At 40.7% G+C, this 24907-nt stretch overlaps 2 protein-coding genes across 4 annotated transcripts in view; both read left to right on the forward strand.

Moving 5' to 3' along the window:
• jakmip1 (janus kinase and microtubule interacting protein 1) overlaps window positions 1-8206 on the forward strand; it is a 28645-nt gene extending 20439 nt beyond the window's left edge. The window contains exons 10-23 of the mRNA XM_031303298.2: window positions 504-632; window positions 835-963; window positions 1211-1294; window positions 2196-2258; window positions 3045-3143; window positions 4034-4135; window positions 4215-4268; window positions 4368-4433; window positions 4619-4687; window positions 4940-5017; window positions 6107-6316; window positions 7503-7568; window positions 7791-7867; window positions 7976-8206. Of these exons, the coding sequence (XP_031159158.1) occupies window positions 504-632; window positions 835-963; window positions 1211-1294; window positions 2196-2258; window positions 3045-3143; window positions 4034-4135; window positions 4215-4268; window positions 4368-4433; window positions 4619-4687; window positions 4940-5017; window positions 6107-6316; window positions 7503-7568; window positions 7791-7841 (1200 nt within the window). The 3' untranslated portion in view covers window positions 7842-7867; window positions 7976-8206. The remainder of the gene's footprint in view (window positions 1-503; window positions 633-834; window positions 964-1210; window positions 1295-2195; window positions 2259-3044; window positions 3144-4033; window positions 4136-4214; window positions 4269-4367; window positions 4434-4618; window positions 4688-4939; window positions 5018-6106; window positions 6317-7502; window positions 7569-7790; window positions 7868-7975) is intronic.
• Window positions 8207-8337: 131 nt separating this feature from the next.
• Window positions 8338-22355, forward strand: LOC116052529 (trichohyalin-like). 3 transcript variants are annotated; one of them, XM_031303297.2, is made up of 17 exons: window positions 8338-8559; window positions 9225-9393; window positions 9782-9923; window positions 10798-11628; window positions 12666-13151; window positions 13263-14693; window positions 15157-15312; window positions 15562-15678; window positions 15835-15957; window positions 16091-16147; window positions 16241-16795; window positions 18731-18949; window positions 19111-19864; window positions 20611-20741; window positions 20814-20867; window positions 20976-21130; window positions 21510-22355. In XM_031303297.2, the coding sequence occupies exons 2-16, from the start codon at window positions 9257-9259 to the stop codon at window positions 21102-21104; spliced, it is 5322 nt and encodes a 1773-aa protein (XP_031159157.1). In that variant the 5' UTR covers window positions 8338-8559; window positions 9225-9256; the 3' UTR covers window positions 21105-21130; window positions 21510-22355. The 3 variants fall into 3 exon arrangements, with proteins under 3 accessions (XP_031159157.1, XP_035858524.1, XP_035858523.1); XM_036002631.1 differs by having other exon boundaries at window positions 9788-9923; XM_036002630.1 differs by lacking the exon at window positions 8338-8559 and adding an exon at window positions 8657-8874.
• The last annotated feature ends 2552 nt before the right edge of the window (window positions 22356-24907 follow it).

Here is a 24907-nt window from a genome sequence, read left to right on the forward strand (position 1 = left end):
TGACAGAGTACATTCTCCTTATCCTCTACTTCTCGTTCTTCATTTGCCTCTGTGCCTTAGTCTGCCTTTACTTCTCTGGTTGCCAGGAGATGACTTATAAACATGATGGTAAGGACTCTGTGGGGTTTGGAAAAGTTAATAACAAAACAAGAAAGACGTAAACAAACACCCAGAGATATGATCGGATTTACTTTGCCTGAGATAAACAGAATGATGGTACCTAGTTTGGACACGTTTTAGACAGAATGTTGGTGAATAAACTATTACTGTACAAAATTAAGCATTTTTTTAAAATATAAGCAGACATGTGAGGTGGATTTAAGAGCTTTATTGAATTACAAATATATTAAAAAAAAAATCTAAATCCGGAGGGATATAATCCGGATGAATGTTGGATTTCTAAACATGCAGTCTGGCTTTCTGTAGCTTGGGCAACAAAATGTAAGTCACGGTTTTATACAACAATGTGCATGTCCTCTGTTCTCCTTTCATCCTCTCTGCAGAGGCATGTTGTGGAGACATATTTTGGATTTGATGAGGAGTCGATAGACTCTGAGACCTCCTCTCTGACCTCCTACAACACTGACCTCACTGACCGCACGCCTGCAACCCCAGAGGAAGAGTTGGAAGAGGTAAGAAAATCCTACATTGAAAGAAATAATTTAAACTATATTCTATACAGCTGAAAGATGTGCTGCATACATGAGAGATAGCTGACAGGACAGAAACAGGACAGCACATTAAAGATAATTTAGGTAAAGGTTTGTGTGTGTGTGTGTGTTTGACCCGGTCTCTTTTTAATATATCTTTCATTTCTATTTTTCTTAAATAAAGATTATTTCCCGTGAAGAGTCCGAGCTTCGCTTCCGTCAGTTGACCAGAGAGTACCAGGCTCTCCAGCGGGCCTACGCCCTTCTCCAAGAGCAGACGGGGGGCTCTGTGGATGCTGAGAGAGAGGCCAGGGTACTATCACTTTTTACCTCTCTTCCCCGTTTAGTCATGATCCAAACGGTTCTCAAACATTTTTCTTTACAACAAAAACTATACATACTTGGGGCATAAAAAGTCAATATACTGTAACTTCCAAGTCTAGTTAATTATTGAAATGTATGTTTTTCAGTAATACCACGTAAAGGTTTTAGAGTCGGTTCTTGTGTTGTCTAGCCAATTTTTTAAATTGGTCCCTGATGGCTGATCTTCCCTTCCACAGACACGTGAGCAGCTGCAGATGGAGCTCAGCAGCTGCCAGGCCAAGATAGTGGACCTGGAGAAGGCCCTGGCCGAGAGGGGGCAGGTAACAAAGAAAAGGGATGGTGACAGGAGCTCACTGGTCCTGCTCTCACTGGCCCTCCTGCATGTCTGTCTGGCTGCTCTGCTCCTGGGCTGGCGCTATGCTGACCAGGTCTGCCGCAGAATTCTGTGATGTCACGTCTGCATGCTCCTCTGCACCCTCTATCCCTCCTTGTTGGTTCTGTTTCTTATTGGGCCTTTCAGCAACGTCGAGCCATCAGAGGAGGCTTAAACCACTTTTGATTCCTGTCAGCCATGAATAGATTGATATACAAGATCATAATCCAGTAGTGTCTCACCTTTTTTGTATGAAATATGAAATACAGTTTACATTGATTTTAGTTTATTTAATATGTACAAAAGTCCTCATAAAATATCTTGGTCTCAGGAACTAAGCCAAATTTAGCATTTTGTGTAGTAGAAAAGCCTCGGCTGTTTTGTCTAAACTAAGTAGATTGAAATACTGTAACTTCTGACATTTGGCATCTTAATTATTACCTATACTGAATATCATGAGGATCACTGAAATTATTATGATGAATTCATTTCGCTACTCTTAGTTTTATGTTGCCTGCTCCACTGTGGCTTGATCCAGCTGTTAATTTGATTTGCTGTTCGGCTGTTTTTTACCTCTCAGATCTCATTTTTCTCCTGTTACTTTGAACTCTGGATGACTGTGAATGCAGCTCCTTTGGCTGTTAGGAGAGGTCTTTATTTCTCTGGATCAATAAACATGTGCCACTGCCACTCTGTTCCTGTCTATTTGTGTCTATGGTACATTTGCATGTGTCATTTGGAAATACAATAGATCGTTGTTATCGGGGATAACATCGGGGATCTTTTCCTTCCTTCCTGTTACCACTTGTGTCCTTTCTTGCTGATGTTGTGTTTGATTGTTATGGCAGGATTCAAAGTGGGTGGAGGAGAAGCAGTACTTGCTCAGGACCAACCAGGAACTTCACGAGAAGGTAGTTTGCATAAGCCTATCCTCACTTTAGATGCATCACTTTATTGACAACACAGATACTGTGTCAGGATACTGCATCATTGCAGACTTACTACCAACTAGAGCTTGGTATCGTTTCATATTTTTCAGTTTTGCTATTGCTATAATAAAAAGTTAGAAACTATTTTAATCGAAAATTAAAAAGATCAAAACAGAAACTGATGATGTAATTCCATGGAAACAAGTATGAGTGCTTGAGGCTAAATCAGAAGCAGAGTGTAATTAAACTTAATAGTTGTTTTATAGTGGATTTAAAAGTGCTCGAAGATGGGGCAAGTTTTGAATCTTATGGAAGTTTGTTCCATCTATAGAGCATAGTGGTCAAAGACAAAATAAATAAAAAGAAATACGATCCCTAAAAGGTTTGAGACCTAGCCTTGTGCTGATGCTTTAGTGATCTATGACCTTCTTATATGATACAACCAGTAATATAAGTTGGCCATAATTTGTAGATAAAAGTGAATTTAAATTTGAGCAGATTCAACGCTATTATGAGATTGTTAATTTGGGATGATTCTTCGCTACCTGATTTTCTTTTAAACTACGATAACTCAAGGACATCCAATTATTCAGAGTATTCATAATGCTTTGTAAAACATGCCAAACCATTAGAAAAAGGTGTGTGTGTGTGTGTGTGTGTGTGTGTGTGTGTGTGTGTGTGTGTGTGTGTGTGTGTGTGTGTGTGTGTGTGTGTGTGTGTGTGTGTGTGTGTGTGTGTGTGTGTGTGTGTGTGTGTGTGTGTGTGTAGATATGTGCGTTGCAGCAGGCGGAGTCGCGGCTGCAGGCTGAGGTTCAGGATGCCCACGATCAGAATGAACTGCTGGAATTCAGAGTGCTGGAACTGGAAGTAAGAGACTGTACCAACGTCAAACTGTCACCAGGAGGCGACAACAACAATCTCAGTTCCAGGCACAAGACCTACATACAGTGACTCGACAGACAGACAGATGCACTGTTCACTTATACACACTTGAGTCCTCCTCTGTATGCATCTTTGTTTTGCATGGCAGCTGTGTGCACACCCCCTCCACTGAACTGGAATATTTTTTTAAATGAAAGAATGTTGTTTTTAAGATGAATATAATTTTTAATTGAATAAACATTTATTAAATTTCAGTATTCAATCCCATCGTTGTTCATTTTGTTTCTCATTTTTGCATGTGTGTCCTACATTTTGTTTACATTTTCCATAAGATAAGAGCTTACTGTATGTCCATGGATATTTACGGAACAGTGTAGTGTAATTTAGGGATTTTTATTGTTTATCTGCTCAGTATTATTTCTTTAATTAAAGTTAGAAATGGAAGAAAAAAAAAATGAGGTTACTGATCTAAAGGTTCAATAGGCATATAGCATCGCTCATATCCGTTGATATTGCATCTGTTAATGTAGTAGATGTGTCTAAATTTCTGTTTGAGATCACATTCTCAGTTTTGAGTTTCAGCATGTGTTTTCATACTCCCTTTTGGTTTGGTTTGGTTTCCCATTTAAATCTATGGGTTTCCACCTTCCTCATTTTGGCAGATCCTGACCATGTTTTCAGTGTCATGTAAGTAAATCCATTCACTCCCTTTTCACTGTCATTTACATTCAGTATCTGTCATTCACTGTACGCTGCCATCAGTGTTATGATGAACTATTACGTGAGTGTAGGACTTGTAGAAATGTTAGTTTGGCTGATGTGTGTGTGTGTGTGTGTATATATATTAGTATTAACATGGTGTGTACTTTCTGTAGGAGAGGGAGCGCAGATCTCCTGCCCTCAATCTCCACATGTCAGCGTTCCCTGAGAACAGTAGCAGCGCCCTGCAGATCTACTGCCACCAGCAGGGAGTCAAGGTGATAACACACTTACACAAACAGACTTTTCCTTTTAAGACTTCACGCCATCAATTTGATGTCTGACTTTCACTTGCAGGATGTAATCATTCCTGAGCTGATGAAGAAACTGGATATCCTGGGGGATAATGGGGTGAGTTCCAACACACTGTTAGATAAAAATAAGATCTTTTCTTTTTTAAATATCTTGTATTCTTATAATTTCTGATAACTCCTTGTGTTTTTTTTGTAGAATCTCAGAAATGAGGAGCAGGTGGCGGTGATCCAAGCAGGGACGGTGATCTCACTGTGTGAAAAGGTGAGTGAAAGTGTTTTTACTGGCACTCAGCGGACTCACATTGCCATAACACTTCATTTATTTCGAAAACAGTCACTACATTTGAGTCATTGTTAAGTAAAATATGGATGAAAATAATACCGTTAGCTTCTGAGAAAGCATTAATCCCTCGTCTTTCCTCTTTCGCCCCAATCCTCCCTGTACAGTGGTTGAAGCAGATAGATAGCACAGAGGTTGCCCTTACACAGAAGATGATCGACCTGGAAAATGACAAGGTGAACCATTAGAGTACACAATCCTCTAACATTTTGACTGTCTGTTTAAATTTAAGAGGATCATATATCTGACTTTTCACTGTCATATACCCAAAACAAGCTGTCTGTTTTCTGCTGTTTTAATGTCAAAAAGCCTGCCCAAATGTAAAATGTTACCACTCACAGTTTTCCTGATTGTACAGTATATTCTGTACTCTACCATTCAGTTGTGATACCACATTGTGTATTATATATTATCACATCTTGTTGCAGGAGCTGTTCAGTAAGCAGAAGGGATTCCTCGAGGAAGAGTTGGACTACAGGAAGCAGGCCTTGGATCAGGCCTACATGGTACGCAGCCTGAAGCAGTATGACCTTGTCCCTTTTATATAAAAGTTGGCCAAAGCCTCTCAAACAGACAAAATGCACTCGTTTATATTAATTGCAACAATAACCAAGGTTGTGTACAAGAAATAATGCTTCATGAAAAAGTGAGTGAATAATGCAGGGGTGCCACATTGTCATTCCAGCGTGACACATAAACATTTGGAACCCCATTAAACATCATGAATGCAACATCCTCCATAAAGATTTGTAAATTTGTTGCATTGTGTTGGGATACTGCATCTTTTACCACTGAAGTCTTAAATTCAACAATGTAAGCCACTGAATTGGTATTTGGCTTCTTGTTTATTGGCCGATTGCTCTTTTATCTTCTGAGGTATCACTGATAAAAAAATCACTGATTTACTCTCTCTAAAATTGTAGAAAATATGAAGATATATTGCCTTTATGAATATCCTGTGTAACTTGGTTCAAGTAGACAACTATCAAAGTTGAAGAAAAATGTTAGAATGGGTTTAATAAGATTTTAATGTTAGATTTTGTTAGCCTTAATGATCTTACAACATTCTCCCCTCCCACTGACTTAAATAGACCATATCCAGGAAACAGAAGTTAACACTTACGTCACTCTCCATATAGTTCTAACCATTAGATTTGGTCAGTTTTGGGGTTTGTTTGTGTTTATGGACCCACTTTATATTGTGCTGGTTAAAGCTTGTTTTTTACATGGTAACTTTGCAGGACCAGTCAGGCATCTGTAGGAGACTGAGAATAAAAAGATGGTTTGTGTTGTTAAAGTTACCATGTTAAGGTCGAGCCTAAATAACCCCCAATTTAAAGTGGAACAGTGTTCCTCATATCTGCCATGGTCACAGTGGTGTGTGTATGTGTGTGTGCGTGTGTTTGCGTGCGTATGTGTATTTGTTTGTGTGCGTGCCTCCATGTGTGTGCTTGTGCATGCCTGTGTGTGTTTTTGCATGCGCATGTGCACGTCCACCTGTGTGTGTGTGTGTGTGTGTGTGTGTGCGTGTGTGTGTGTGTGTGTGTGTGTGTGTGTGTGTATCTGTATATGTGTGTATGTGGCTGGCTGTGCAGAGGATCGAGGAGCTGGAGGCCACGCTGTATAGCGCTCTGCAGCAGGAGCAGCCAGCCTGCCAGGCGGTGGCCGAGTCGCTGACAGACAGGCAGAGGGAGGAGCTGAGGCTAGCTGTGGAGAAGCTGCGGCGTCAGATTCTCCGGCAGAGCCGGCAGTTTGACAGTCAGATCTTACAGGAGCGCATGGAGCTCCTACAGCAGGCCCAGGAGGTAAGGCTTGAAATAAATCGAGTCAGGTTACTGCGTCCCGCCATCCCTCAATCTGACCCCTGGTACTTGTCTGAAACGTCTGACCCCAGCAGACCTCTGGTGCTATGAGAAAGATGCAGTATCCCTGTGTGTGCAACCTGTAACCCTATCTGTAACTGCATACATAGAAGTGGAAGAGTGAAAAGATGAGACCGAATGAATTTAATGTGTGTGTGTGTGTGTGTGTGTGTGTGTGTGTGTGTGTGTGTGTGTGTGTGTCATTGTGATCTAAATACAACCCCACTTCAGCAGCCCTCCACCCCACTGCCCTCACATTAGTTTTACACCCATGGCTCAAACAGTATATGTGATTCATTGAGTACGTCAACAATCACTGCACCTTAAACTTCATCTGAATCAGTTGTACTGTAACGTACTAACATTGTTTTCTAATCTCTAACCACAAAACACTTAAAACTAATTTTAATCAACTAGTGATTAAATATACTAACTAACTAACTAACTAACTAACTAACTAAATACATCTATGGAAACTACTGATAGTTTATAGATGGATCCAAAAGTCCAGTAAAATTGTTCCCTTTCCCACAGTTGGGCTTTAGTTTACACACACTCTCAGTCTCCTGGCTGACTCAGTGGTTTAATAATTAAGACTTAAACTGCTTGTTTTTATGAAAGATTAAGCTGTGTTTGGTTGAAGCATTTAGCATCAGCCCCACCAAAGATACATTTGGAGCAGATGATATTAAATCAAAAAGCCGGTGTTTTAGTTTTATAATTCCATGTCTGTCCTTTTGTGTTTGCCAATTCATTTGCATCCTCCTTTTTGAACCCTGAACACACTTACTGACACTGTAGCTAGGTAAAAGAGTGAACACTGTTATTCCACAGTCAGTGAAAAAGCTGCTCGGGTTTAAAGTCTCAAAGATGGAGTCACTTCCACTGTTCAATGTTAGAACTGCTCTTCAGTTGCCATGGCAGCTCATTCTTACCCAGCACAGCTACCATGGAGACAGAGGCATTATGGGAAAGAGGCAGAGTATTTGGAGCATATACAGGAGTAGTTGGATCACGGTCTTATTAACTGTTTAACAACCGTTTCTTTTGTTAGATTGTATGAGATCTGGCCAAATGGTCTAAGTTTTATTCTAACATATACCTAACCACGTCTGTCTTTGCCTTGCAGAGAATTAGAGAGCTGGAGACCAGGCTTGACTTGCAAAAGAGACAAATAAAAGAAATAGAGGAAAAGGTACATATTCACATCATATTTGTTTCTTTCTAAGAAAGCTTTCTGTTGTGGCTGGTGGAGTATGTGTGAACTGTAACGTGACTAGACAAAGATTAGCAAGAGAGAATGTGAAGGAGTTTACATCTACCGTACTCGTGTGTTATTTTATTAACTTCTTGACACTCTTTTTTTCTTCTCTCCCTTTTTTTCACCTGTTGATTAAACCCCTTGTGTTCCTTTTAGTTTTTGTTCCTATTTTTGTTTTTCTCTTTAGCATTTATTCTTTGGCCTTAATGAAAGTGACCGTGGACCCACATCAGGTAGTACCTTTATTTGCTGTATCATATCAGTATTTAACACAGTTATAGTGGTGATAATAACAACAATAATGATGAGGGAATCATTTAACAATGTTTCCTTTCTCTTAGGTATTAAGGTGCTGTGGAGGCAAGCGAGGATGGAACAAAACCTAATTGTTTTTTATGCATTTGTAGACAGATCACAAAAACCCCATGGCCTTTTTGAAAAATGTGCACTTTTGACCCTTACCTGGAATGCAAACATATTTGAAACTATAATAAGTAAACAAATATACATGAGATTAAAGTGAGATTTATTTCTAAATAACATTTACTATAGTGGTTCTTGGACCTGGAACATAAAAACTCCTCTGTGAGAAGCAAACATGTGGATTTACTGAGAGAAAACTCTGAATCAGAGGATTTATTAAAGGGAGAAGAGCCACAGCCTCAGTTGAAAGAATGCCCACTCGGACAATAGAAAAGGAGAGATGGAGGGAGGAGAGAAAGAAGAGCGAAAACACAGTGCTGAGGAAGGGGGTGAACAAGCTGAGTGCCAACTGGATATGGAGGCTTCTGGCAAAGTCCAACGTCCGTGGTGTTTCTAAGGAAACAACAGCAAAACTAAGTTCACAGAGCAGAAGCTGAACTTTGTGGAAGTTTGTTGCTGCATTAAGGAGATGAAACTACAATCAGTGGAGCGCAAAAAACAGGTTGTTATTTAAGTTTACCTTTGAGAATTTACTCCTTTGTACCTGGATTTTTACCAACCGCTTATTTAAGGTATACTGAAGAATACCAGAAAACAAAATCTGCAAATTAATAATTTTCTCATTATACAAACGTGAATTGTTTATTCATTGACTTATGTTTTCTTGCCTGTATTTAGTTATGCATTAGCCAGACTTGCTTGCTAGCTTACTAGCTTATTAGGTAACAATAGTCAGCTACCCATATCTCTTAACGGGCAGTATGAACAGGCAATGATTCCAGCGACAAGAAAACAGTTTCAGTGCACATATGAGCATGTGAGTACAAATGTGAACCTATCCTCCTATCCCGTTTTGGGTTGGAGGGTTTGTGAGATGTGGTGGGCGGTGCAGGAGGAGACAGGGTGATTAGGAGGCGGGGTAACCTGAGAGATACCTGTGCTTGACAACTTGCTACCAAGCTGTTGACTTGGTGAATAATAGATGACTGTATTTTATGCTTGTGTATCTTTTTCTATGTCTATTTTTATCTTTGCCAATGGCTGTGTGTTTATGACGGATGTGTAGATGCAAAACAAAACAAGCATCACAAAGAAGATGTGTAACAGTTTTCCTTTTTTTGCTTACTGAACTGAGTAAGTCTGACTCCATCAGTTCCTGTGCCACAGGTAAACCTCACCTAGTTGGCACAGGCTGACCAATGGAGGATCACAAGACATCATCAGACATGATGGGCACCGGAAGCAGTTCTGTTACCGTGGTAACAGACTCAGTGCTAACTGAGCTGGAGCAGAGTGCACATTCAACCCTTCAGTTTGACAGCTACCTGAGGAACAGGTGAGAGACTGGGGGAGAGGGGATCAGGTGAAACACACACACACACACACACACACACACACACACACGCACCTGCTACTATATACTCACTTTTGGCCAAGGTGATATCGCATATCACACACACACACACACACACCTGACTGCACTGCACACTTGCATGCGAGCACGCTGCTACTAACATCTCCCCTGGAATTACTCGCTGTGGGAGATTTTATTTGCATGTTTTCATCTGTTCTTCTCGCATTGGGAGGTAAAACTGAATCAAATGTGTAGATATTTAGATCGAATTAAAAGATTAAGTTATTCAACCTTCCAGCTTTATGTAATGTGCAAACTTGTGTGAACTTTAAGATGATGTAATGTGAGCTTGTCTGTGTTGTGGTGTTGGGATCAGAGAGTTAGAGAGGTCAGAGAGGAGCCTGCTGCTACAGCTCTATCAGCTAGCCTCTGCCTCCCACCTCCCCAGCATGCAACACTCCCAGAGGCTGGACCAGAGACTCCACATGCTCAGGGAGGAGGTCAGGACCATGGTGAGTGCTTGAGATCTCAAGCATCAATAGGCACGGGTGTACAAACTGAAGCTGTAAGGGATGTGTGAGTCTTGCAGCTTAACTTTAGTCACACAGGTTTTACCTTCCATAGGTCTGGACTAAATGCCTGTTCATTGTACAAAGGATAGACAACATAATGGACAAGGACCTTCACTCTGGAGTAATTTAATTAAAATTACAAGCGGTGCTACGAAGGCCAGGTTATGTTAAAATGGATTTCGATATGCAAGTTTAAAGCTAAATGTGACAAAACTTCATTTGTCTGTAGATCAGTCAAAAACATGGCAAAAAGTGACAGAGATACAACATACATAGTACACGTTTTTTGTCTCTTCTTATAAATTGATAAAGTATCTTATTTTGTTTTTGCCATATAAAGTTTTTTTTGCCTGGGGAAAAAAAAGGGAAATAACACTTTCCGTTTCCAAGTTAAATTTTCTTTTTCAATTTCAAATTTTGAGACTTGCTGTAATTTTAGGGATAAATATTCATTGTATATCTGCATTTAAGTAATTACACTGTGGTGGTTCAATAGATAGATAACTTTGTTAATTGCCAGTGGGAAAACTGGTTTGATTGGTCATGCACAGTAAAGTAGACAAAGGTCACAACAGATAACATCTACAGTAAAGACAACTAATTTTGCAATACTAACACACAAACTAATCCATATTCTAAGAGGACATTAATGTTCAGGAGACCATCAGGTTAAAACATGTTGTAAAGCAAGCTTTGAGTAACCGTGTTGGCATAACAAGGATAACTCAGGAGCTGGTTTTCCAGACTCCACTGTTGTATCTATCTCTTTAATATTTCTCTCTGTCTCCATCCTTCTCTCTTCCCTCCTGTCCAGACCCAGGACAAGGAGCGAGGGGAGCGGGTTTGGAGGGATCGACTGCAGCGCTGTCAGAGGCAGCTGAAGGCCAAAGAGGAGGAGATGAGTCGCCAGTCCCAGTACTTCGAGAATTATAAAACCCAACTCCAGCACAAGCTCAGCCTGGCCCGGGACAGAGAGCAGAGCCTACAGAACCGGATCTACACTTTAGAAAAACAGCTACTGGACATGACTGTGAGTGCCGCCACTGGCATGGCAACGATCAGTGCAGTCAGATTAACTGCCGAGACTGTAACACACTGGGAAGAACAAGGGAGGCTGCCTCCCATGAGAGGAGAGGGTGAAGGAGAGGAGGAGAGAAAGGAGGAGAGGAGGAGGCAATGGCAGCCAAGTGTGGGAATTGAGAGAGAAGGAGGGCGAGGAGGTGAAAAAGAGACACAGGGGGGAAGAGTTAAAGATACAAAACAAAATTCAAATGAAGCCAGGCTGCAGGGCTTCATCCTGAGCCTGGAGGAGGATCTCAGGGTGCTGCTGGAGAGAGAGGAGGAAGGGATGACAGAGCGGAGGGGACTGGTGGAGCAGCTCCAGGAGGCCCAGGAGAACAGCCACTTCCTAGGCTGCAAGGTGGAGGAGATGAAGGCAGAGGTGCACCAGCTGAAGCTGTCTGAAAACTCCTTGATGGAGGAGGTTGAAGAGCTGAAAGAGGAGAACCACAGACTCCAGCAGAGTCTTACGGACGCAGCTAACCAAACATCCGCGGTGCCTGAGTCCACATGTCCGGGTCCTGGGTCCAACAGTCTCTCATATACCACTGCCATGGGACATTCCCCAGTGGGGAGTTCTGGAGAGGTCCGTAAGACGTGATTATTATTAGAACTTTTATTTAAATCAGGTAGTCGCATTGTGATCAATACCTGAGTATAGCAAAACAACAAAACACAGCCATCTCTAAAAAGGTCCAAAATTAAAGTTTGAATTCATCCATTGTGATGAGACTTTATAGTTTTAATGTCATATTTAGTTCATTTGATTTATATGGTTCAAAGTACTAGAAGGCAGTCTTCTCATGTTCAGTATTTATTTGTGGGGTATCTAGATTCAGCTAGTCCTGATCTTCATCTGATGAGCTGTAGTTTTAATCTGAGAAGAGATGTGATATGCTGAGGCAGCTTTAGTAGGAGACATTGTTAACAAACATGCTAGTGTGTATAGCTCACTTCTTGTTGCTAGTGAGGACCAGCTTACTTTTTCACACAATACACAGTGATGAATACAATATTTATCTCCTGTAATAAAATGCAGGGCACAGAGGTGAACGGCATAAAGTTGTTTTAAGGTGGAATGATTAGCGTGAGAGTACAGGATATCTCACAAGCACAATTCAAAAACAGACATGATGGTCGACTGCACAATGGGTGTCCTGTTCTCAAGAGACAAAGCTGCTCTATCATGATATTAGAAAGACATTTTCTATTGTCAGATCTTTCCACGTCATTTAAAAGTAAAACTGCTACCGTATCTAACCAAATTCGCATTAAATTTATAATACTGCCATGAATATCTATATGTATGTCCATAAATATTAAATCTGGTGTTATTTTTGGCTTAACGTTGTAAATTCCTTCTGGTTATTTCATGAGAAGGTATTACAGCATGAAAAGGGTGAATGCTCCCAGAAAGAGAAAGCTCTGTTGCGAGGATTTAGGGTTACATAACCACCTCCTCTATTGTAAATGCTTATACAGGTGTATCCAAATACCAATATTTCACTATAGCTGACTGAGAGACATGAATTTGGATTATGGTATATCATTAAGTGTTTTGTCATTTTAATTTTTACATAAATGATTCACAACTTTTGACTCACAACTGTGATTCCTGTGTAGGAACATCTTACATCGGCTGAGGGAACAGGCCAGCCTCATTCATCTGCAGTTCCACCTGTTCACCACCAGGCCACAGCAGAGAGCATGCAGAACAACACAGAGGATTACTCGTCATCTGCCAAATCAGAAACTCCATCTAAAATCTTTTGCCACCTCGGTTCCAAAACCAACCCCAGCCTCCAGTCACTCTCCCTGACTACAGATACACTGGATGAGTTTGAACTGGGGACCTGGCACTCCAAAGGGATCGTAAACCTGGAGGAAAGCCCTAGTGAGGAATCTGATGCCCTTAGGGATGCCTACAGGAGCTTGGGGTTGGGGGAGGATCTCGAAGCACTTCAAGATCAACGTGACCGGCTGGAGGTCTCCCTGGAGCACATACAGGAGCAGCTGCAGAGGATGGCTCAAGAGAATACACAACTGAAATTACAACTCAGGAAAAAGGAACAAGAAGCAGAGGCGGAGCAGGGGTCTTCAAGAGAAAAGGTATGTCACAGGGGTTGCAGTGTTCCCACATTTCTTATACAGCTGAAATGACCAACTTACAGTTGCACACTATTCCAGTAAATGACAAATTTTACCTCTTTGCATACTCAGATTAGCACACTACCCACCAGTGTTGGAGCTGAAGATAACACCAGTCTCGCCTTCGCCCAGGATGATCTCGTCCAGGCCCTGAATCAGGAGAACCGGGCCTTGGCGGAACGGATCCAGGAGCTTCTGGCGTACATTGAGCTCAGAGATGAGGAGATCAAGAGGACGCAAACACAGCTGAGGGAGCATATCTCCAAGCTGGAGGCAGACAGAGTCAGGCAGGAGCAGGACAAACGGGAACAAGAGTGTTTGATTACCGAACTCACCAAGAAGACTGAGGATGATCTTAATACCATCATGGAGCTACAGCAAAGGTTAATGGAGAGTGAACAGCGTACGGAGGAATCACAGGTTGGTAAGGAACTTGGTGGATTTCAATTGAAAAGTGAATATACAGCTGCAATATTAGGACGTTTTCAACAGAAGAACCTAGAAGAATGTGGGGACAGTTTGGTGGAAAGTGGGCTAAAAGAGGAAGAACCACAGTTGGTGTCCAGTCAACAACCAAACGATTTGAGTGCAGCTTCTTCACTTGGTTCTCAACATGATAATCACTATGATCCGTTGCAGAATAGCCTGCAAAGCAGTCTGCATGTTAGTTCACTGACTGATCAAGTGGGCCAGCTGACCAAGTCTGTCCAGAGTCTCAAAACAGAAGAAGAGGAACTGTCAGGCTGCATGAATGCTCTCAGGGAGCAGCAGAGAGAAGTAGCTCTTTCAGTCCAAACACAGACAGAAGTGAAACAGCAGTTAACCCGGGCAGTTTGGGGACTGAAGGAGGAGAAAGACAGCATCTCTCAGTCTCTTGCTGGTCTCAAACAAGAGAGAGAGCAGCTTACCAGGACAGTCCGTGGGCTGAAGGATGAGAGAGACCAGTTTATAAGGTCTATGTGTAGCCTGAAAGAGGAGAAAGAGTCTTTATCTGGTCTCGAAAGAGAGAAAGAGAAACTTTTAGAATCTCTCTCAAGTGGAAAAGAAGAGAGAGATCAAATCATGCAGTCACTGCACTGTTTACAGAAAGAGAGTGACCGGTTAAGCCAGATGGTGATCCTTTTGAAACAAGAGAGAGACAAACTAACTGATTCCCTTAAGTGTCTGAAGGAACAGAGAGGCAAGGAACCTTCACAAGAAGACCGGGACAAGTTAGTAAAATCAGTTAGCAGTTTGAGAGAAGATGAAGAACGAATTGAACATTCAATCAGTTGTTTGAAACAGGAAGAAAAGCAGATAAAGCTGTTACTTCAAGGCTTAAGAGAGGAAAGAAACAGCCTCCACGCGGCTCTGCCCAGCCAAACACAAACAGGGGGGAGGAATCAGAAGCAGCATCTGCTGAATCCAAACAGTGCTGTTACGACAAAGAAGACTGAGACTCTTGATGGAACAGGAGCTGCACAAAGATCTCAGACTCATGACCACAGGGAAAGCTCTGCACAGGTATTAAGAGTGGTGTGATTAATGCCTGTATGCATTATGTTAGTGTCACTTTAAATATCCTTTTAAGCAATGTGGTTCATCTTGTATCATTATGTTGGATCACTGTGTACTTAATGCAACACGGATGGACTACAGGAGCAAAGTGATCTGATAAGGGAGATTGAAGATTTGGGAGCAGAACTAAAGATGTAACGAGACAAACTGGACCAGAGCAACGTAGATGCGAGTTTACACATTAACATTAACCTTCTTTAACATTTGTGGACATTTGTTGTAAAAGAAGAGAATATTTACTTGAGACACTTGTTTATTAAACTAAATAATAGTAGTTGGACCAAACAACCCCAACTCGAAGTCCACTCACAAGCTTTAGGTGATAGAGAACTCTATGGAACTTGAGTTGGGATTGGAGAGTTCACTACGTAACTTAATGTGTTTGTGTTTATGTTTGTGGCATGTTCAGATCAAGAGGCTGCACAGTGAATTGTGTCAATCAGAAGTCAGGAGGGAGGAGGCAGAGAGAAAGTCAGCCCAAGCAGCTGAGAAGGTGGTGAGGCTGACAGATGTAGCCAATCAGATGGAAGAAACCAGAAAGGAAAATGACAGCCTCATAACGCAGGTATTTAACCAAATAGACATTACAAAAATGCCATGAGCAAAAAAAAACGAAAAACACAACATGCATACATTACATACACACACATAGAGTTAAAGCTCTAAATATGCCACGTATTTCAGACTCCCTGTTGTTTTTGGTATTGCTTTTCACTAACTTTACCTCCAGGTGAACACCCAAACTAATGCATTGTTATTTGTGTCTGTCTCTTATTTATTTGTTAGACCTAACCGGTGTTTATGTCTGCCGCAGGTGAAGGAGCTGCAGAGCAAACTGACAGGCCTGGTCAGGGAGAAGACTGATGCGTTGTCACTCAAGGTGCAAATAGAGGAGCAATACAACATCCTTACAGCTCAGCTCAAGGCTAAGGTAAAAAAAGACAGAATATCTTTCTTTTTCATTTGATATTTACCATAGATTAGCTCTAAGTGCCTGTACTGTATATGCAACTGTTATAAATTTGATTCTTGAATCTGAACAAAAACTATGTAAAACCTGTGTGCGTGTGTGTGTGCGTGTCCACAGACGGTGGCTCTAGAGGAGCTAAACTCAGAGTATATTGCTCTAAAACGAGGGCAGGGCAGCAAGGATGATCTGAGCGCTGTTCTCATCTCACTCAGGACACGTTACAACGACATCAGAGCTAAGGTGTTAAAAGTCAGCTGTGGCTTTGCAGTCAATGATAGTCAAAGCAGTTAGTTATGTGCTGATCAGTTGTTATCTGTATTTTATAAACAGTAGTTATCATGTGTGTTTTTTATTTATTTTGTTTGTACTGTAGTATGATGCACTCCTGAAAAAGAGGAGCCAGACGGATCTGGAAATAGCTCCTTTAAAGGTGAGGAAAGAGAGATACAGCTTTTGTTGTCATGTGTCAATACTTCTGTTGAACTGCTCTGAGCTGTGGAGTTTGACTGACATCCAATAACAGGCCAAGCTGTCTTGCCTGGTGGTGAAGTGCCAGGAGAGGAACAGCTTGTTGGTTCAGATGATGAAGGCTATGCACAGACGAGGCTGTGTGGACTCTACACTCACACAGCAGGTTGAGCAGCTGCTCAGTGACGCTGCTCTGCAGGACTACACTGCAGCATTCACACCAGGGAGCAGCGGGAAGACCTGGGATTACAGTACTGGGTTTACACCAGGATTTATTTCCAAATTCCAAGACTATACTAGTGGATTCACACCTGATCAGACTTGCTCTACAGTATCCCCGCTTGTAAATCAGCAACACCAAAATGGACTCATATCTGAATCTGGGGTAAACTGTAGAGAACTAAAAAGTGAAAAACACACATCTTTAGTCACAGCTGAATCCACAACAAATCGACAAGACTGCAGTAGTGAAGTCACTCATGCACCAACAGGACCACTAAAGAAAAACTCACCTGTGCCAACCTCAGCAGTGCATGAGCATGCCCGTGTCCAAGCGACACCATCACCTGTTCCAGCACCGAAAGAGAGCTTCATCACCAATACAGCACAGGTGGGAAATTACAAACTAATTTGTATTCAAGTATGTTTTCATTTTCAAAGCTTGTTTTGTTTCTTGGGCTAGCATTTTAACAGCAATACACCATAACTGCATTCATTTTGTAAAATAATTCTATAAATAAACCTGATAGGCAGCAGTTCCCGGCTTCCATAGTATATTGTCTTTTTGGGCTAACATGCATGAATTAATAAAACAAATGCTACGAAATTCATATTTGATAGATATATGTTTTCACAATGACAGATTGTGGAAAAAGACAATGTCAAGACAAGTGTCAAGATAATCACTTCTGACATATTTATTATTTTAAGTACAGCAAAAATCTTTGACTGTCCAAATGTTTTTTATTGAGCATGTTACTATGCACACAGTGAATGTGAACCAGGATATAAAATGCTCTCTTTCGTTTTCTAGAACATATAAATAAAGAACAGAAGTAACAACTGAAATTAAAATATCTAAACAATAACAAAAAAATGTAAAACAAAATGTAGAAAATACACTCATTCTGCTCCCCTCCCCCGACCCTACCCTTCTGTCAGTTCTCTTTAACCTAAAAAGTGAGCCACACCTTGTCAAAATATGAAAGTTTTCCCCTAAGAGTGTACCTAATTCTTTGTAAATTTAGCATGTTCGTAAGATCACTAAGCCACATCTTAGCTGTGGGAACATCTTTCTTTTTCCAGTGCGTGAGAAGCAGTTTCTTTGTGGTGATGAGACAATAGGCCAGGAAACATTGCTGGCCGTTTTTTAATTTTCTTAAATATTCAGATTTTCCCAAAATAATGAGTGGTTCTGGTTCTAATTAAATTTTAAGTATTTCAGATATTAATTTACAAATATTGAGCCAATAGGCCATAACTTTAGGACACAGGGCAAAACTATGGAGTAGTGTGTCAGGGGAAATCTCAGTAGGGGAAATCTCAGGGAACATTTTGTGCAACCTCTCCTTAGAGTAATGAAGACGGTGTAGAATTTTGAATTGGATTAAGCAGTGCCTTGCATTATTAGAGCATTGATGGATGTGCTCCAGGGTCTCTTCCTACAAAGTGTCCGAGATCCAATACCCATTTCTTCCTGCCATTTCATGTTTAACGGAGTAGGATCAACTGAACTCATAGATTGTAAGGTGTCATATTTATGAGATATACATTTTTCTGAGCATGATGGGAGCTGGAGGCAGGCATCACGATTGGAGCCTATAAACGTATCAACATTTTGTAGATGTTTCCTGACATAGTCTCTTACTTGCAAATAAAATAAGAAGTTGCTTTGTGGTAGTTTGTATTCACTCTGTATCTGCGCAAAAGAAGCAAAAGTGCCCCCTCGATGTACAGATCTCCTATTGTATGGACGCTCGCCTTTTTTCAGAGTTAAAAAGTATTATCTAAATTTGCCAATGCAAAGGAAGGGTTTCCAACAATAGGTAGAGCATAGAATATGGGCTTCAGATTAAAATGTGATTTTAATTTGTTTCCAAATGCGCAGGATATTGTGAACTACTACATTACAATTCAAAAATCTTTGACCAAAGTAGCAAACATCCTGTTTGCAGCTGGATTTATGGGAAATGTAGTCCTAATTAAAGCACTGGCATTGAATGACAGGTTCACAATTGTTCAAGTGTGTCTTAAAACAGTGATCAGATGCCCATATCAACATTGAAACAGTTTTTGCTTGCTGTAATCATTCCCCCTGTTTATAAGCAAAAATGTTTCAATGTACATGTGAGCACGAAGCTGCCGCAGAGTCATTTCTTTACTGTCATCTTTACAAGTTATCACAGTTAATTTGACATTAACATATCAGTGTTTTAAAATGTTAGACAACAATTGTTTGCACTTTAAATTGTAACTTAAATTAAATTGGGAGAAATACTATTTGCACACTGAAACACTGATATGCCTTTTCTCAATCCCACCCCAGCTCTCTGCCTCGGGCAGTGGACCAGAGAAATTTGGATTTCATCACCCGGATAGGAAAGGGAAGGCCTCCACTGATCCGCCCAGTTCGACTCGATCCTCACTGAGTCCGACTCCTCCCTCCTCCAGCACACCTGTCAGTCCGAGCAGGAGGCTGAGCAGTCCTGAGAAGATCATCAATCTACATGAGCAACTGCAGAAGACTCTAATGAGCAGCTATCAGGTACACTGAAGTATTTTGAACATTCGTCATTACACAGATGCAGCTTAGTATGTAAGTCTCACCAGACGTGAAGATGTATGCACAGAAGATTACATCTAGCCAGATATTATGTTAGTTTATGTTACTATGCGTCTAATAAATGTTTTTCTCTTCATTTCAAGGATCCAGTGAACAGAGGAAGAGGGCAGCAGCCCAGGAAAAGTCTCTCATTTTCAGCTCCTGCAGACCTGAGACCAGCCACTCAGACAAAGAAGCAGGGCCTCAGTTCCAATATACCACGTATCAACTCTCTCCCAGTCTCCGCTGCTGCTGTGAGCCAAGCTAAGCACACTCCAGCAGTGATGACCACAAATAAGTCAACAACACTTTTTAATGCAGTCGCCACTAGATCTGCTAATGTTGCATTCAGTCCCAACATGTTTACTAACCAAAACTTTAAAGCAGATACATCTAAAACTACAATATCTGCTCTTTCTAGCTCTTCTAACTTTCCTTTTGCCACTATGGCGCCTTGCAAAGCCAAATCCACCTCTTGCAGTCACATTAATGTAACAACATCCCCAAAACTGACACAGAAAATGACTGGTATCACTGACATATCTGATGCTAAACATACAGCTTCTACTCCTCTAATTCCGAGGACCACTACCTTTGACCCTGGTGTCTTAATATGTTCTGACACTGATCCGAAAACCACTGCCTCAGACACAACTGCCCCTAACATATCAACTGCCTCCGAGGCTAATCATTCTAACATGCTTTCTAAAACGGATGGTGCTGCCCCGGCATATCATGGACTTGTATTTGCTGCATCCTGTACTCAACCTGCTCATTGCTCTCCTGAGAGATCCAACAAGTCAGCCAGAAAGTCCACTGCTGCTCTTGAAAAGACCAAGACTGCAAGACCCAAACCAGGTAATGCACATATTCAATATTCAAGATTATTTACACAAAGGCAGAACACACCATTACTAAAAGTCCTGGTAGAAGAAATTCTTGGTTTTATAAAAAGTTGAAATGCCTGTATTGATTTGACAATAAAACAGCATTTGCTGAAACGTTGCACATGTACGAGTTATAGCTTCGGTGCACAATATTGCAGTTTACGATTGTGGAATATTACTTTTTGCTTGTACACACCTGCAATGTGATTATACCCGGCTTAGATACTGTATGGACCATTCTCTGTTTCTGTCTCTCGTATTTGAAATGTATAAAATGTTGATGTTGTCCTGTTTATTACACACATAGAGTAAGACACTGCAGTACATGACTAAACATTTAATAAACCACTTGGCTTCATTAGTAAGCTCTTTTTTTTGTATGATTTATTTGTGGGATTTTGAGCATAACAGATACATATTACACCTCATCCATGAAGTGAAACTAATACAAAGATTCATTCTGTGAAACAAGGTACTAACAAAGAGACGGTTTAACCCCATCTCCCACCCCCCACCCCCTTCCCTCCCTTTTCATTAGTAAGTTCAGTATGCAGTGAGTCCTGTTATATTACTTTATTGTGGTATAATTTAATTTAAGTTAAAAGAGATTTATAGATTAGAGTGCCTTGTATTGTACCCTGTGTTTGCAGTATTACAAGCATCGTACAAGCAAGAGAGGGTAATGTGCTTGATCTTTCTTTGTCTGATCACCTCCAGAAGCTCCAGCTGAGGTTCGCTCTGTTGAGGTCATCAAAACAGTGGGCCAGAGCAGCCTCATGATTGGCTGGGAGAGGCCGCCACTCGACGAGCTGGGCTGCAGTAACGGCACATTTGTGTATGGATACAGGGTAGGCAGAGCAAACTACATGGACTTTATTATTTGTTTGTTCTTGTACTTATTATTTCTTGTCACCTCTCAGGTGTTTGTCGATGGGGACTTCCACAAATCGGTCATGAGTTCAGCGTGCACCAAGGTATCACTCTCTTAAAAGCTGTGCGTTATTGTATCCTGTTATCACTCTAAAAAATGAAACTTGATAACAGCAATTCATGTACTGCATACTTTGTTTCTCTTTCTACAGTGTATTCTGGAGAATGTCGATCTGAGTGTCCCAGTCCACATCAGTGTCCAAACACTGGGCTCTAATGGTCTCACTTCAAACTTTGTCCACACCATGTACAGGACTTCAGTCAGAACAGACCACCACTGACTCTCAGTGTCCTGACTACTGCAAAGGTAATGTTGGCAAAGATCAACAAGTAAGTGTTTGCAAAGGTAGTTCTCAAGCCGTGGGTGGAGATACTCAGAAGAGGGGCGATATATTCCAACAAGCCTGCATGTGGCATAGGAAAGGGAGCCAAATCTGAATGGCTGGCTGAATGTCATGTTTTCTGATCTAGGCAGCTCACACAAATTGACGGGGTTTTCTTATATCACAGTTTGTGGGTTGGTAGGCAACACTCTAGATACACAAATGTGTGTGCACAGGCACTGAAAAGTGAGTTTTTCATGATATGTCCCCTTTGATGGTACCTTTTCATACCAACACTATTCATTCTCCTCTGTTCTGTGTGACAATCTATTTTTCCCTTTGTCCTGTGTGTCCGCCCTTCAGTGCACAGCCATGTATAGCTGCAGCCCTCTGAGGGGCCGTCCTAACCTCCACCTCAGCAGACAGCGAGGGAGATACACCGTCACACTGCTGGGATACCCTCAGGCTCAGGTCAACCAATCAGAGAAATCTCACGTTGTCTCACTTTATACTTTATTTACACATAGTGACCTGTGGCTGGCCGCTATACCTCAAAACAATGTCATACAAAAAAGACCCCTGTTTTTGCACTGAGAGTTAATCTGCATTTAAAAGCAGGTGAAGAATCGCTTGATCCTTGTTGGAAGAACTTCCTGATTCAGAGTTCCGCCCGCTGGATTCACCTTTTGAATGGTTTGGGATGTTGAGACTGCCAGGTGATAGGCCAGAGTGGCTGCCAATCAAACAAATCCTGACAAACTGATAAAAAAGTCAATCACATTGTCAAAAGCTGCCTGTGACACCAACATTTGCTAACATTGTTAGAAAGAAAATGTTGGAGGGACGTCTGCATCTGCTGCACATTTTAACACTGTGTTTAACACCGAGAGATCATGTGTCATGTTGCTTCGTCGGAGATCCCCGCTGCTGCCTCTCTGGACTTTGTGACATTGAGAGCTGGCTAAAGGGACAATTACTGTATCAAAAGCCTTTTTAAAGCAACAGATGCTGTAAAATGTGCCGAAGCAACATTGTACCCGGTCATCTTACTTGATTTTTACACATGAAGCCAAATATGAGAAAAAAATCATTCACTCCAAAGACTTATCTGTTTCCTTCTCCACAGGTCTATGGGATTACTTCAAACACAGGTTTATTTAAGTTCGGAAATTTGCACACAGTCGTTATTGATGTCTAGAAGATTAAATATAAAAAAGAGATTGTCACTGATATTTTTTTGTAAAGAATATTATAAAAAATGTCAATGTACCACAAACTGTATGCCTTTTTGTCAGAGTGACACTTTGTTTTTCATACCTAATAGATGTCATGTTTGCACGGTCCTATTGTTTTATACAATGTTCACAACACATATGATGTTCTTTTGCTACTTACTGGATGTACGGGTGTGGAGTGATCATGGTGCAGCAAAAGTATTTTTCTATCAGTAACAGAAAATATTGATTCCCTATTGATTCCTTATGACTGTACAGAGAATAAATGTTTATATAATATTAACTGTCATTCCTGTGTGTGTGTGTGTGTGTGTGTGTGTGTGTGTGTGTGTGTGTGTGTGTGTGTGTGTGTGTGTGTATGTAAACTGATACAAGAGGTGAAAACATCAGTTTTGGTTCATGGATTTTTGTGAAAATCCGAATAGAATCAATAATAAAGTTTCTGTCCAGAAAAACAAACAAACATGCATTTCACAATTTGGTGATTAAGAATTTTTCCAATAAACTGAAGTGTTTATTTTTGGGCTTCTTAAGCTAAATAAACCATTTTAACCCCATTCATTTATGTGAAAAATGCATCGTCACAAAGCTGAAAATGAGTCTTATCTCATGAAAAGTTAATGTTTTGGAGATGCATGGTTTTCATATGACAGTGACAATACATTTGTCTAATTAAACCTGCTGTGTAGTGTAGATGATTAAATATGAAACTCTTAGCTTTACTCCGGACTATTCAACCTAAACACTTCCCATTAATGAACACTAGATGGCAGTAATTCGTGTGTGTGTGTGTGTGTGTGTGTGTAAAAACTCAGTCACTTTATCTGACAGGTGCTTTTACCAGAGCTTTAGTGGAGTGGATGATACTGGCGTGTATACAAAGACATGTTCAAGTAATCTAAAACATCTTAGTGTCTGCTCTCCCATTCAATACAAACCAGGCACAACACCAAAAACTAAAGTGAGAGAAGAAGAAGTATCGGCAGCTATTTAAAAAAAAAAAAAAAGGAGCTTAATAATCACCTGCTGGTCTCATCAGCTTTGGGAATTCCTCTGAGAACGTCATCGCTCATACTCAGCAGAAAGAGTACCGTGTGTGTGTGTGTGTGTGTGTGAGAGAGAGAGAGAGATTTGTCTTTTAATCTTTTATTCTGCTCTTCTTTTCCTTTCTTACTCTCAGTATACCCTGTATGAACATCACACACAACAAAAACATCTCATACAGATGAACCAAAAGATTTTAAAATAAAAGTTAGACATCTTAGCCCTTATGTTTCTACACCATGTCAGTTTATTGCAGTGGTGAAAAGTAAATAAATAGTATCTTGAGAACTGTACTTAAGTACAAATTTCAGATACTAGTTGTGATTTACAATTTATTGCACTTTATACTTCTACTCCTATACAATTCAGATGAAAATCTTGCAATTTCTTCCGCTATCTTTATTTCACAGCTTCACAAAATATGATGCAGTTCTAGATTAAACTACCCGACACGTAAAATAGTTCAAATTAGCTCCACTTGGACCACCTACAACACTAAAATGCTACTGACACATTAATGCATCAGTATTAATAATCCAATAATATAATAAACAATACACACAAGAGCCATTTTTCTGCATTATGAGTACTTTTGCTTGACTAAAAGGGCATTTTGGTAAAAATACTTAAGTACTTTTACTTAAGTGAATTTTTTATTACAGGACTTGTACTTGTAATGGAGTATTTTTATATTGCAGTAGTGCTGCTTTTACTTAAGTAAAGTATGTTAATACTTACTCCACCACTTACATGTATGAACATCATAGAAACAACAACAAATATCAAACTGCAGATGAGTAAAGGAAGCCCGATAGTGTATTTACCTATTCTATTAATTATACTGTATATTATACAATATACATAACACATTTTTTATTTGTTGTTGCGTATTTATTTTCCGTACAACCGTTGTCCAAACCCTACATAAGTTGACTTCATTCATGCAAAAGAATGGGGTGCATTTTTTGCTGCATTGCATGTTGGATCTTTTACACCTGTCATATACCTGCTGGGTTTACTCTCGCTTTGCCAGACCCTCCTAGTTCGGTTAGACTCAAATTTGAGATGAACTAGCGGCCTACTAGTCCTGCACTTCACCAACTAAAGAAGCTGCAATAAAAACTGCAGTGCAGTTGCTTGACACAACCGGCCCTTGAATCAGCCTACAAGAAGCTCAGCTGGACCCACGGGACTCTCATTACACTCACCTTCATTATTAACACACAATCCAACATAGAGGATGCTATATAGGATATGGAGCTTTCACTCTACCCATGTAGGCCAACATTTGAGTTACAGTAGAGAGTTATGGAGGAAAACAGGAGCTGTAGTTAAAAGTAAGTGTGCATGCATGACTTGTCGGGGGGGGGGGGGGTGTGTCAATGACAGCTGGGCTCAAGCTTCCTGTGAGAATATTCTGCTGTGACGTTTAAAGACACTTCTGGAGCTTTCTGTGGCTGTGTGTGTGTGCTCTGCATATGT

The sequence above is a fragment of the Sander lucioperca genome, chromosome 1 (assembly GCF_008315115.2).
Source record: "Sander lucioperca isolate FBNREF2018 chromosome 1, SLUC_FBN_1.2, whole genome shotgun sequence".
NCBI classification, from domain to species: Eukaryota; Metazoa; Chordata; class Actinopteri; order Perciformes; family Percidae; genus Sander; species Sander lucioperca.